General features: G+C 43.1%; 1 protein-coding gene across 1 annotated transcript in view; it reads right to left on the bottom strand.

Annotated features, from left to right (window-relative positions):
• Nucleotides 1-5,097: 5,097 nt before the first annotated feature.
• Nucleotides 5,098-15,309, bottom strand: part of LOC5573035 (neurogenic locus Notch protein) — a 217,971-nt gene continuing 207,759 nt past the window's right edge. The window contains exon 11 of the mRNA XM_021838030.1: nt 5,098-5,803. Coding sequence (XP_021693722.1) covers nt 5,397-5,803 — 407 coding nt within the window. The 3' untranslated portion in view covers nt 5,098-5,396. The remainder of the gene's footprint in view (nt 5,804-15,309) is intronic.

Here is a 15,309-nt window from a genome sequence, read left to right on the forward strand (position 1 = left end):
CATCGAAAAACAATGAATCAATCTGTGAACTGCTCCAGGAAACCTTACAAAAGTTCATGCAGAAAATATCTAGTAAAATTTTGAATGCAAACGCACGAAGTAGTGAAAAACTCTATCAAATATTTTTAGTGAACATTAGCATTAGCACTTAGAAATTCTCAGAAATTCGTAATTGGTACATGCCTACACCATTGTATGAGGGTTACTTCCCTAATCCCTGACTCTTAGACAAGATTGACGCATCCTCCAACAGTGCCGCATTTTCTGCACATCTTATTTCTGTCGTCGGTACCATAGCAATTCCACGACTAATGGCCCTTCCCAACAGCTTTCCCGGGAAGCTTACAAAACTTATTAGAGCGACAATGGACGGTGTGCAAAACTGCGTAAAGATTTCGGGCGAACACTCCAGTTCGTTCGAGTCCCGCCGGGGGCTAAGATAAGGTGATGGACTTTCGTGCCTGTTGTTCAACATTGCGCTAGAAGGTGTCATGCGGAGAGCCGGGTTTACCAGCCGAGGCACGATTTTCACAAGATTTAGTCAATTTATTTGCTTTGCTGATGACATGGACATAATTGGAAGAACATTTGAAACGGTGGCAGAAATGTACACCCGCCTGAAACGCGAAGCAACAAGAGTCGGACTGGTGGTGAATGCGTCGAAAACAAAGTACATGCTGGTGGGCGGAACCGAACGTGACAGAGCTCGCCTAGGAACCAGCGTTACGATTGACGGGGATACCTTCGAGGTGGTTGATGAATTCATTTACCTCGGATCCTTGCTGACGGTGGACAAAAATGTTAGCCGTGAAATACGGAGACGAAGTCGCTCCAGAAAAACCTGCGGTCAAAATAGATTCGTCCTCGCACCAAATGTACCATGCACAAAACGTTGATTAGACCGGTGGTCCTTTACGGGCATGAAACGTGGACGATGCTCGAGGAGGACCTGCAAGCACTCGGAGTCTTCGAACGTCGGGTGCTTTGGACGATATTTGGCGCTGTGCAGGAAAACGGTGTGTGGTGGCGAAGGATGAACCACGAGCTCGCTGCACTCTACGGCGAACCTAGCATCCTAAAGGTATCAAAAGCTGGAAGAATGCGTTGGGCGGGGTATGTTGTAAGAATGCCGGACAACAACCCTGCAAAAATGGTGTTCGCTTCGGATCCGGCAGGTACAAGAAGGCGAGGAGCGCAGTGGGCACGGTGGGCTGACCAGGTGCTGCAAGATCTGGCGAGTGTGGGCCGCAGCCGAAGCCAGGCAGCTGCGAATCGAGTTGTATGGCGTGGAATTGTTGACGCGGTTTTATTTTAATATCAATGTTATACCAATAAATGTAATGGTCCTTCCCAAAACACTTGAAGCAAACATCAGGAGGCTGATGCTCAGCCGGCAAACCGATCAGCCTACCTTGAGTATGCCCAAGTTCTTCGCTTTGTTGGCCTCTGCAACCGGTAGCCTCATCGCCGCCAGCTGGGTGCCCTGCGGGCCCTTTCTAAGGTGGATGGCTTTACTGGCTAAGTCGATGTCACACTGCTCTGCCACTGCCGAGACATCTGCTGCATCGGTGACTTCATTCAGCTTTTTACACTGCAGAGTCGCTTCGGCAGTCAGGGATCTTACATCAACCTCGTCGTCAAGTATTTCTTGTGCCAGTTGCTTATAGGCTGCCCCCTTTTGCTTGGCGCCCTTCTTCAAGACTAGATGATCATTTCACCAATCCTAGCCCGCCTCATGCTCCGCACATCTGCGCCCAATGGCGATAACTTCTCCGAACTTCGCATCGCTTTCAGAACCTCGGCGTATTTCGCTTCCTCCGTTTTGCTAACGAGGGCCTCGCCTAAGCTCCTAAGTTTTGCTGTTTTCGGTTTATCATTCTCCTTGGTCGCCGTTTCCGGATTTGGAACGTACTCTTAGGCCTGTCACGGTTTTACGGGACGGGGACAGCCTACTCGCCGTTTCAAGCCAGTGTTAGCCGACCCTACTACGGGAGTACAATGTCGCCGCTGTTAGCCTTAGATCATATTTTCCAGTACATATACCGTTACTTCTCCTCAATCGTCGCTGCAAGTAAAAATAATTGGGGCCGTACTTCTATGCCTTGTCCGTTTGGGTCGCGACCAGTATGCCATAATCAGGATCCTCCTGGCATGAATCCTGATGTGCCGGTTGGCACTCCTGTTAGTTTGGGCTAGGGTGCTTTGATACTTCAAGCGGCGCCCTTCGTTGCATTCGTATTTTTTGTGGTTTTTATGAAGGTTCATCAGAGTCCATTGTGAACTCCACCACATCCTGGGCAACACTCCAACTCGCAGAGATCCTAGCCCCCCCTCTAGGATCTCTGCGAGTTGGAGTCTGTTAAGCCCCTGGACCTTCGTGCCTGCTGCCCGGTAGACCTTACCTCGTAACGCACCACGTAAAGGTGATCTACCTGCGTTACGGGTACAGTTAATAACTGTTGACGTGCTTATTGAACACTCAGCTGAGAAGCAGGCTCTATCCCAGTGTGGACGTAATGCCAAGAAGAAGAAGTTAAGTGAAAAAATCTACCGACCATCTTGGATTTCAAGTTTTTTTATCTTGTTAGTACTTGTTGAATTTTAAGGCTACCGTAACACTTACTCTTCTTGTTTATGAGGTGAAGTTCGGATCAAAAAACTACGCATTCTACAATTTTTTTCATAAAATAATTTTTATACATTTTATTATTCTCATCTCTTTTTTTAAATCGTGTCAAGACAAATATCGTCTCGTTCTCTTTCTATTTATATACGCTCTGCTATAAACTTGTTTTCTTAAAAAAATCACGTTCAACTGCGTTTCTCATCTCTAATAATAAAACCTAATAAAACAGCTCGTTAAAAAAACATTTAGTTCATTCGAAAACCGATATTGTTTTCCAAGAAAATGCACTTTGTAAAATACTGTCACGCCGTTCGATTTGTTCGTTTCTAGGTAATGTCATGATTTTCTTTTATTGCAAGCAGGTCTGATATCGGATTCACTGGATCGGAGGGGGCGCACTGAGATTCTCTTTCGTACATTTTAATTAAAAAAACCGTCCCAACAATGTTTGTCTTTTTCCGCATTAATAAAAGCGAGAACTTCCATTTTTTTTCTTTTCCTAGATACTAAACTAGAGGGCTTTCGTTAAAAAATCGAGTTGTTTACTGTGTTAAAATCGCTACAATTGAAAAATTCTCAATAAAATAATACATTTTTACCTTCGAATAAAAGACAAAAAAGAAAGCGTTTGCTTCTATCATAGTTTGATCTGTCTTGTTTTGCTGTCTGTGACTATGTACACCATGTATCTACACGTGTGGACAGTTTCCACCAAAAATTATATAACTTACGTGTTTTGTCGTGTTTGGGCGAACGGGAAATGGAGCTGTTCGTGAACATAAAAAAAGTATCCTTCCATTTCCGGTTGGGCGCCAACCAGTGGAGGAAACACATTACTCGCTAATTGTAGCACGTTTTGTTGTTTGTTCGTTCTTCACGTTTTCAAAGTTCTAACCTATTAATCAGACCATGTTTCTTGAGTTTCTTGTCCGTACGCACAAATATTTACAACGACTCAGAGGAGTGACTAAAATTACGGTTTTTCTAAGCGAAAAAAATAACTGTCATACATATTATACTCGTAGATAGGTCTAAAATGCAAATGGAGGTTGTCTTTTGCGTGTTTTTTTTTTTTTGTAAAATAAATCACACGCGTTGATTTTGTTTGTTTTCGCTAGTGTTTAAGGAAGTATTGTACAATTTGTCTTTTTTGTTTTCGGCTAAAATCGTTTCGTTTCTTTCTAGTTAAGAAATGAGTCTCTACTATGAGGAATGCTCGGTTTCCTTCAATTCGAGTTATCCACGCTATCACTCACACATGCAATCCGTTTTCTCTCACAGACACACTCTCACGATTAAGCAGTGTAATTCAGCACTAGACCTGTTCATATTTTAAAAAATGTCTAGAAATCTACCGGTCAAGCAGTATTCGGAATTCTCATGCCAAGAACAATGTCTGGTCAAATTTTCAGCTCATTTGATAAAGATTTCAGTATGCTTCAAGTTGAAAATGTGATTTTGGGCTTATTTCAAGGTTTGAAAAATCATAACTAGCATGTGGAAAATCAAAAACACTTGCTATTAACACTATTTGAAAGCTAATTCTATTTTGTTAAAGTTTGTCGAACACGCTAATAAGATTAAATTGAGTTTTAACATAGTTTGATCGAAATTCGTTCTCACAGTACCCACAAATTACAGTTTTCTCAATATATATGGTATATAAAACACCCATTAACATTACTTTTTCATGCCCTAGTCAACGGAATCGAACATAATATATGTATGAACTTATTGACCATCAATAGCTTACATGTTTCTTAAGGCAGGTACATTACAATAATTGCCCAAAGATCGAATACCGCATCGCAACCTGATGATAGTTAAATCATGCATTACACATGTACCGGAAACGAAAGAATTGAACAAGTTAGCATTGCTTTTTCTTTCCGAGTGATGATTATTTTGATCGCATTTCACTGATCATTTAGAACGATTTGAAAACAATCATCATCATCGACTGAGAAAAGGCAGTGCTAACGTGTTCATTTTTTTGTATTCTTTGAAGCTCACGGTGGTTCTCTTGGCTTACCCACAGTGGATTTAGAAATGTGCATCATAATTACCAATTTTTTACAATTTATTTTCGAAAGATAAATGGTAACTTTGAACGGGATTGACTTTACGATATACATAGTCATCATGTCTGGAAACTAAAAATCTGAAATTTTCATACAGGCATGCTTTTCAGTGAAAACACTTCCCGATAAAAGAGTTTTTCAAGAACCTCGAGATACAAACCTCAACCAAACTATGTTAAAACTTGCTTCAATCTTGAAATCGTGTACGGCAAAAGTTCGTAGAATTCGATGAACTACTATGTAGAGGTATTTCCGATAAATTTTGATGTTTCGTTCGGTAGTTATGATTTTTTAAAGCTTGAAAATAGCCCAAAAACACATAATTGATTTGAAGCACACCCAAATTTACTCTAAATTGAGTGAAATTTTGGCCAGAAGTTCATTTCGCAATGAAAAATCAAAGTATTGGTTGACTGGGGAGTTTCCAGACATTTTTGAAAATACGAATAGGTCTATTCAGCACGCATGGTTCCTTCGAGGGGGAAGTCTTTTGCAACAAATTGTTTTAAAAACTAGTTAAATTATCGAATAAATTATCACTATCCGGCTTCGCTCCGGTCCCATTCTACAGCTGGGGCTAAACGAGGGCGAAGTGGAGCTAGGGGACACTTTTTCTCTGTACAGACGTTGCTTGTCAACGTTTAGGACGAGGCACTTGTATTAACTAAACTGTTCTAAGCCCTTGTGGGTTAGATGTAGATCGCTTCGGAACCCTTGTTGGCCTGATGGCCACCGGGTGGGGCACTCGTCACGTACACGTTCATGTTGGCCGCGGCGGGCGATTGGACTCCTTCGGACCAGTCCGAAGTCGAGTGTGGCGAGGAACTAGACCAGTGGCCGGGCGATTCCGGCGATGGCGTCGGGTAGCTGTCCAGGGTTTGGACCAAATGCTGCGGCGTTACGCCCCCACTGTGCTGGCTCGGTGGCGTCAGATATTGGTAGAACGACGACTGTTGGCTGTTCAGGGTCGACTGCTGGCAGTGCGCCGACGCGGACGACATCGGCGAAAGGTGCGCCGACGACATGGTCGACGACGATGGCGACGAGATGGTGGTGGCGGTGGTGTTCTGCGATGTGGTTGCTTGAGATCCTTGGCCTGCGAGGGGAGAAAAAGGGGGAATCGAAAGGTTAGGACGCGTGTTGAAATCAGGGCATTCATTAGATTTTACTCAAAAGGTTCTTATCTTCCAATATTCCATCGGGAAGATTCCTCTGAGCAGATCTCAATCTACGAATAAGAAGATCCCAATCTTTCACTGGGAAGATTCCAATCTTCCACTAGGAAGATTCCAGTCTTCAACTGGGAAGATTCCAATCTATCACTGGGAAGATTCCAATCTATCACTGGGAAGATTCCAATCTTCCACTGGGAAGATTCCAATCTTCCACTGGGAATATTCCAATCTTCCACTGGGAAGATTCCAATCTTCCACTGGGAAGATTCCAATCTTCCATTGAGGAGATTCTTCCACTGGGAAGATTCCAATCTTCCACTGAGAAGATTCCAATCATCCACTGGGAGGATTCCAATCTTCCACTGGGAATATTCCAATCCTCCATTGGGAAGATTCCAATCTTCCATTGAGAAGATTCCAATCTTCCATTGAGGAGATTCCAATCTTCCACTGGGAATATTCCAATCTTCCACTGGGAAGATTCCAATCTTCCACTGGGAAGATTCCAATCTTCCATTGAGGAGATTCTTCCACTGGGAAGATTCCAATCTTCCACTGAGAAGATTCCAATCATCCACTGGGAGGATTCCAATCTTCCACTGGGAATATTCCAATCCTCCATTGGGAAGATTCCAATCTTCCATTGAGAAGATTCCAATCTTCCATTGAGGAGATTCCAATCTTCCATTGAGGAGATTCCAATCTTCCACTGGAAAGATTCCAATCTTCCATCTTCCATTAGGAAGATTCCAATCTTCCACTGGGAAGATTCCAATCATCCACTGGGAATATTCCAATCTTCCATTGGGAAGATTCCAATCTTCCATTGAGAAGATTCCAATCTTCCATTGAGGAGATTCCAATCTTCCACTGGGAAGATTCCAATCTTCCACTGGGAAGATTCCAATCTTCCACTGGGAAGATTCCAATCTTCCACTGAGAAGATTCCAATCATCCACTGGGAGGATTCCAATCTTCCACTGGGAATATTCCAATCCTCCATTGGGAAGATTCCAATCTTCCATTGAGAAGATTCCAATCTTCCATTGAGGAGATTCCAATCTTCCACTGGGAAGATTCCAATCTTCCACTGGGAAGATTCCAATCTTCCACTGGGAAGATTCCAATCTTCCACTGAGAAGATTCCAATCATCCACTGGGAGGATTCCAATCTTCCACTGGGAATATTCCAATCCTCCATTGGGAAGATTCCAATCTTCCATTGAGAAGATTCCAATCTTCCATTGAGGAGATTCCAATCTTCCATTGAGAAGATTCCAATCTTCCACTGGAAAGATTCCAATCTTCCATCTTCCATTAGGAAGATTCCAATCTTCCACTGGGAAGATTCCAATCATCCACTGGGAATATTCCAATCTTCCATTGGGAAGATTCCAATCTTCCATTGAGAAGATTCCAATCTTCCATTGAGGAGATTCCAATCTTCCACTGGGAAGATTCCAATCTTCCACTGGGAAGATTCCAATCTTCCACTGGGAAGATTCCAATCTTCCACTGGGAAGATTCCAATCTTCCACTGGGAAGATTCCAATCTATCACTGGGAAGATTCCAATCTTCCACTGGGAAGATTCCAATCTTCCACTGGGAAGATTCCAATCTTCCACTGGGAAGATTCCAATCTTCCAATGGGAAGATTCCAATCTTCCACTGGGAAGATTCCAATCTTCCACTGGGAAGATTCCAATCTTCCATTGGGAAGATTCCAATCTTCCATTGAGAAGATTCCAATCTTCCATTGAGGAGATTCCAATCTTCCACTGGGAAGATTCCAATCTTCCACTGGGAAGATTCCAATCTTCCACTGGGAAGATTCCAATCTTCCACTGGGAAGATTCCAATCTTCCACTGGGAAGATTCCAATCTTCCACTGGGAAGATTCCAATCTATCACTGGGAAGATTCCAATCTTCCACTGGGAAGATTCCAATCTTCCACTGGGAAGATTCCAATCTTCCACTGGGAAGATTCCAATCTTCCACTGGGAAGATTCCAATCTTCCACTGGGAAGATTCCAATCTTCCACTGGGAAGATTCCAATCTTCCACTGGGAAGATTCCAATCTTCCATTGGGAAGATTCCAATCTTCCATTGAGAAGATTCCAATCTTCCATTGAGGAGATTCCAATCTTCCACTGGGAAGATTCCAATCTTCCACTGGGAAGATTCCAATCTTCCACTGGGAAGATTCCAATCTTCCACTGGGAAGATTCCAATCTTCCACTGGGAAGATTCCAATCTTCCACTGGGAAGATTCCAATCTTCCACTGGGAAGATTCCAATCTTCCACTGGGAAGATTCCAATCTTCCACTGGGAAGATTCCAATCTTCCACTGGGAAGATTCCAATCTTCCACTGGGAAGATTCCAATCTTCCACTGGGAAGATTCCAATCTTCCACTGGGAAGATTCCAATCTTCCACTGGGAAGATTCCAATCTTCCATTGAGGAGATTCTCCCACTGGGAAGATTCCAATCTTCCACTGAGAAGATTCCAATCTTCCACTGGGAGGATTCCAATCTTCCACTGGGAATATTCCAATCCTCCATTGGGAAGATTCCAATCTTCCATTGAGAAGATTCCAATCTTCCACTGGAAAGATTCCAATCTTCCATCTTCCATTAGGAAGATTCCAATCTTCCATTGAGGAGATTCTTCCACTGGGAAGATTCCAATCTTCCACTGAGAAGATTCCAATCATCCACTGGGAGGATTCCAATCTTCCACTGGGAATATTCCAATCCTCCATTGGGAAGATTCCAATCTTCCATTGAGAAGATTCCAATCTTCCATTGAGGAGATTCCAATCTTCCATTGAGGAGATTCCAATCTTCCACTGGAAAGATTCCAATCTTCCATCTTCCATTAGGAAGATTCCAATCTTCCACTGGGAAGATTCCAATCATCCACTGGGAATATTCCAATCTTCCATTGGGAAGATTCCAATCTTCCATTGAGAAGATTCCAATCTTCCATTGAGGAGATTCCAATCATCCACTGGGAAGATTCCAATCTTCCACTGGGAAGATTCCAATCTTCCACTGGGAAGATTCCAATCTTCCACTGGGAAGATTCCAATCTTCCACTGGGAAGATTCCAATCTTCCACTGGGAAGATTCCAATCTTCCACTGGGAAGATTCCAATCTTCCACTGGGAAGATTCCAATCTTCCACTGGGAAGATTCCAATCTATCACTGGGAAGATTCCAATCTTCCACTGGGAAGATTCCAATCTTCCACTGGGAAGATTCCAATCTTCCACTGGGAAGATTCCAATCTTCCACTGGGAAGATTCCAATCTTCCACTGGGAAGATTCCAATCTTCCACTGGGAAGATTCCAATCTTCCACTGGGAAGATTCCAATCTTCCACTGGGAAGATTCCAATCTTCCACTGGGAAGATTCCAATCTTCCACTGGGAAGATTCCAATCTTCCACTGGGAAGATTCCAATCTTCCACTGGGAAGATTCCAATCTTCCACTGGGAAGATTCCAATCTTCCACTGGGAAGATTCCAATCTTCCATTGAGGAGATTCTTCCACTGGGAAGATTCCAATCTTCCACTGAGAAGATTCCAATCTTCCACTGGGAGGATTCCAATCTTCCACTGGGAATATTCCAATCCTCCATTGGGAAGATTCCAATCTTCCATTGAGAAGATTCCAATCTTCCATTGAGGAGATTCCAATCTTCCATTGAGGAGATTCCAATCTTCCACTGGAAAGATTCCAATCTTCCATCTTCCATTAGGAAGATTCCAATCTTCCACTAAGAAGATTCCAATCATCCACTGGGAGGATTCCAATCTTCCACTGGGAATATTCCAATCCTCCATTGGGAAGATTCCAATCTTCCATTGAGAAGATTCCAATCTTCCATTGAGGAGATTCCAATCTTCCATTGAGGAGATTCCAATCTTCCACTGGAAAGATTCCAATCTTCCATCTTCCATTAGGAAGATTCCAATCTTCCACTGGGAAGATTCCAATCATCCACTGGGAATATTCCAATCTTCCATTGGGAAGATTCCAATCTTCCATTGAGAAGATTCCAATCTTCCATTGAGGAGATTCCAATCTTCCACTGGGAAGATTCCAATCTTCCACTGGGAAGATTCCAATCTTCCACTGGGAAGATTCCAATCTTCCACTGGGAAGATTCCAATCTTCCACTGGGAAGATTCCAATCTTCCACTGGGAAGATTCCAATCTTCCACTGGGAAGATTCCAATCTTCCACTGGGAAGATTCCAATCTTCCACTGGGAAGATTCCAATCTTCCACTGGGAAGATTCCAATCTTCCACTGGGAAGATTCCAATCTATCACTGGGAAGATTCCAATCTTCCACTGGGAAGATTCCAATCTTCCACTGGGAAGATTCCAATCTTCCACTGGGAAGATTCCAATCTTCCACTGGGAAGATTCCAATCATCCACTGGGAAGATTCCAATCTTCCACTGAGAAGATTCCAATCTTCCACTGGGAAGATTCCAATCTTTCCACTGGGAAGATTCCAATCTTCCACTGGGAAGATTCCAATCTTCCACTGGGAAGATTCCAATCTTCCACTGGGAAGATTCCAATCTTCCATTGAGGAGATTCTTCCACTGGGAAGATTCCAATCTTCCACTGAGAAGATTCCAATCTTCCACTGGGAGGATTCCAATCTTCCACTGGGAATATTCCAATCCTCCATTGGGAAGATTCCAATCTTCCATTGAGGAGATTCCAATCTTCCACTGGAAAGATTCCCAATCTTCCATCTTCCATTAGGAAGATTCCAATCTTCCACTGGGAAGATTCCAATCATCCACTGGGAATATTCCAATCTTCCATTGGGAATATTCCAATCCTCCATTGGGAAGATTCCAATCTTCCATTGAGAAGATTCCAATCTTCCATTGAGGAGATTCCAATCTTCCATTGAGGAGATTCCAATCTTCCACTGGAAAGATTCCAATCTTCCATCTTCCATTAGGAAGATTCCAATCTTCCACTGGGAAGATTCCAATCATCCACTGGGAATATTCCAATCTTCCATTGGGAAGATTCCAATCTTCCATTGAGAAGATTCCAATCTTCCATTGAGGAGATTCCAATCTTCCACTGGGAAGATTCCAATCTTCCACTGGGAAGATTCCAATCTTCCACTGGGAAGATTCCAATCTTCCACTGGGAAGATTCCAATCTTCCACTGGGAAGATTCCAATCTTCCACTGGGAAGATTCCAATCTTCCACTGGGAAGATTCCAATCTTCCACTGGGAAGATTCCAATCTTCCACTGGGAAGATTCCAATCTTCCACTGGGAAGATTCCAATCTTCCACTGGGAAGATTCCAATCTTCCACTGGGAAGATTCCAATCTTCCACTGGGAAGATTCCAATCTTCCACTGGGAAGATTCCAATCTTCCACTGGGAAGATTCCAATCTTCCACTGGGAAGATTCCAATCTTCCACTGGGAAGATTCCAATCTTCCACTGGGAAGATTCCAATCTTCCATTGAGGAGATTCTTCCACTGGGAAGATTCCAATCTTCCACTGAGAAGATTCCAATCTTCCACTGGGAGGATTCCAATCTTCCACTGGGAATATTCCAATCCTCCATTGGGAAGATTCCAATCTTCCATTGAGGAGATTCCAATCTTCCACTGGAAAGATTCCAATCTTCCATCTTCCATTAGGAAGATTCCAATCTTCCACTGGGAAGATTCCAATCATCCACTGGGAATATTCCAATCTTCCATTGGGAATATTCCAATCCTCCATTGGGAAGATTCCAATCTTCCATTGAGAAGATTCCAATCTTCCATTGAGGAGATTCCAATCTTCCATTGAGGAGATTCCAATCTTCCACTGGAAAGATTCCAATCTTCCATCTTCCATTAGGAAGATTCCAATCTTCCACTGGGAAGATTCCAATCATCCACTGGGAATATTCCAATCTTCCATTGGGAAGATTCCAATCTTCCATTGAGAAGATTCCAATCTTCCATTGAGGAGATTCCAATCTTCCACTGGGAAGATTCCAATCTTCCACTGGGAAGATTCCAATCTTCCACTGGGAAGATTCCAATCTTCCACTGGGAAGATTCCAATCTTCCACTGGGAAGATTCCAATCTTCCACTGGGAAGATTCCAATCTTCCACTGGGAAGATTCCAATCTTCCACTGGGAAGATTCCAATCTTCCACTGGGAAGATTCCAATCTTCCACTGGGAAGATTCCAATCTTCCACTGGGAAGATTCCAATCTTCCACTGGGAAGATTCCAATCTTCCACTGGGAAGATTCCAATCTTCCACTGGGAAGATTCCAATCTTCCACTGGGAAGATTCCAATCTTCCACTGGGAAGATTCCAATCATCCACTGGGAATATTCCAATCTTCCATTGGGAATATTCCAATCCTCCATTGGGAAGATTCCAATCTTCCATTGAGAAGATTCCAATCTTCCATTGAGGAGATTCCAATCTTCCATTGAGGAGATTCCAATCTTCCACTGGAAAGATTCCAATCTTCCATCTTCCATTAGGAAGATTCCAATCTTCCACTGGGAAGATTCCAATCATCCACTGGGAATATTCCAATCTTCCATTGGGAAGATTCCAATCTTCCATTGAGAAGATTCCAATCTTCCATTGAGGAGATTCCAATCTTCCACTGGGAAGATTCCAATCTTCCACTGGGAAGATTCCAATCTTCCACTGGGAAGATTCCAATCTTCCACTGGGAAGATTCCAATCTTCCACTGAGAAGATTCCAATCATCCACTGGGAGGATTCCAATCTTCCACTGGGAATATTCCAATCCTCCATTGGGAAGATTCCAATCTTCCATTGAGAAGATTCCAATCTTCCATTGAGGAGATTCCAATCTTCCACTGGGAATATTCCAATCTTCCACTGGGAAGATTCCAATCTTCCACTGGGAAGATTCCAATCTTCCATTGAGGAGATTCTTCCACTGGGAAGATTCCAATCTTCCACTGAGAAGATTCCAATCATCCACTGGGAGGATTCCAATCTTCCACTGGGAATATTCCAATCCTCCATTGGGAAGATTCCAATCTTCCATTGAGAAGATTCCAATCTTCCATTGAGGAGATTCCAATCTTCCATTGAGGAGATTCCAATCTTCCACTGGAAAGATTCCAATCTTCCATCTTCCATTAGGAAGATTCCAATCTTCCACTGGGAAGATTCCAATCATCCACTGGGAATATTCCAATCTTCCATTGGGAAGATTCCAATCTTCCATTGAGAAGATTCCAATCTTCCATTGAGGAGATTCCAATCTTCCACTGGGAAGATTCCAATCTTCCACTGGGAAGATTCCAATCTTCCACTGGGAAGATTCCAATCTTCCACTGAGAAGATTCCAATCATCCACTGGGAGGATTCCAATCTTCCACTGGGAATATTCCAATCCTCCATTGGGAAGATTCCAATCTTCCATTGAGAAGATTCCAATCTTCCATTGAGGAGATTCCAATCTTCCACTGGGAAGATTCCAATCTTCCACTGGGAAGATTCCAATCTTCCACTGGGAAGATTCCAATCTTCCACTGAGAAGATTCCAATCATCCACTGGGAGGATTCCAATCTTCCACTGGGAATATTCCAATCCTCCATTGGGAAGATTCCAATCTTCCATTGAGAAGATTCCAATCTTCCATTGAGGAGATTCCAATCTTCCATTGAGGAGATTCCAATCTTCCACTGGAAAGATTCCAATCTTCCATCTTCCATTAGGAAGATTCCAATCTTCCACTGGGAAGATTCCAATCATCCACTGGGAATATTCCAATCTTCCATTGGGAAGATTCCAATCTTCCATTGAGAAGATTCCAATCTTCCATTGAGGAGATTCCAATCTTCCACTGGGAAGATTCCAATCTTCCACTGGGAAGATTCCAATCTTCCACTGGGAAGATTCCAATCTTCCACTGGGAAGATTCCAATCTTCCACTGGGAAGATTCCAATCTATCACTGGGAAGATTCCAATCTTCCACTGGGAAGATTCCAATCTTCCACTGGGAAGATTCCAATCTTCCACTGGGAAGATTCCAATCTTCCAATGGGAAGATTCCAATCTTCCACTGGGAAGATTCCAATCTTCCACTGGGAAGATTCCAATCTTCCATTGGGAAGATTCCAATCTTCCATTGAGAAGATTCCAATCTTCCATTGAGGAGATTCCAATCTTCCACTGGGAAGATTCCAATCTTCCACTGGGAAGATTCCAATCTTCCACTGGGAAGATTCCAATCTTCCACTGGGAAGATTCCAATCTTCCACTGGGAAGATTCCAATCTTCCACTGGGAAGATTCCAATCTATCACTGGGAAGATTCCAATCTTCCACTGGGAAGATTCCAATCTTCCACTGGGAAGATTCCAATCTTCCACTGGGAAGATTCCAATCTTCCACTGGGAAGATTCCAATCTTCCACTGGGAAGATTCCAATCTTCCACTGGGAAGATTCCAATCTTCCACTGGGAAGATTCCAATCTTCCACTGGGAAGATTCCAATCTTCCATTGGGAAGATTCCAATCTTCCATTGAGAAGATTCCAATCTTCCATTGAGGAGATTCCAATCTTCCACTGGGAAGATTCCAATCTTCCACTGGGAAGATTCCAATCTTCCACTGGGAAGATTCCAATCTTCCACTGGGAAGATTCCAATCTTCCACTGGGAAGATTCCAATCTTCCACTGGGAAGATTCCAATCTTCCACTGGGAAGATTCCAATCTTCCACTGGGAAGATTCCAATCTTCCACTGGGAAGATTCCAATCTTCCACTGGGAAGATTCCAATCTTCCACTGGGAAGATTCCAATCTTCCACTGGGAAGATTCCAATCTTCCACTGGGAAGATTCCAATCTTCCACTGGGAAGATTCCAATCTTCCACTGGGAAGATTCCAATCTTCCATTGAGGAGATTCTCCCACTGGGAAGATTCCAATCTTCCACTGAGAAGATTCCAATCTTCCACTGGGAGGATTCCAATCTTCCACTGGGAATATTCCAATCCTCCATTGGGAAGATTCCAATCTTCCATTGAGAAGATTCCAATCTTCCACTGGAAAGATTCCAATCTTCCATCTTCCATTAGGAAGATTCCAATCTTCCATTGAGGAGATTCTTCCTCTGGGAAGATTCCAATCTTCCACTGAGAAGATTCCAATCATCCACTGGGAGGATTCCAATCTTCCACTGGGAATATTCCAATCCTCCATTGGGAAGATTCCAATCTTCCATTGAGAAGATTCCAATCTTCCATTGAGGAGATTCCAATCTTCCATTGAGGAGATTCCAATCTTCCACTGGAAAGATTCCAATCTTCCATCTTCCATTAGGAAGATTCCAATCTTCCACTGGGAAGATTCCAATCATCCACTGGG

This window comes from Aedes aegypti, chromosome 1, assembly GCF_002204515.2.
Source record: "Aedes aegypti strain LVP_AGWG chromosome 1, AaegL5.0 Primary Assembly, whole genome shotgun sequence".
NCBI lineage: Eukaryota > Metazoa > Arthropoda > Insecta > Diptera > Culicidae > Aedes > Aedes aegypti.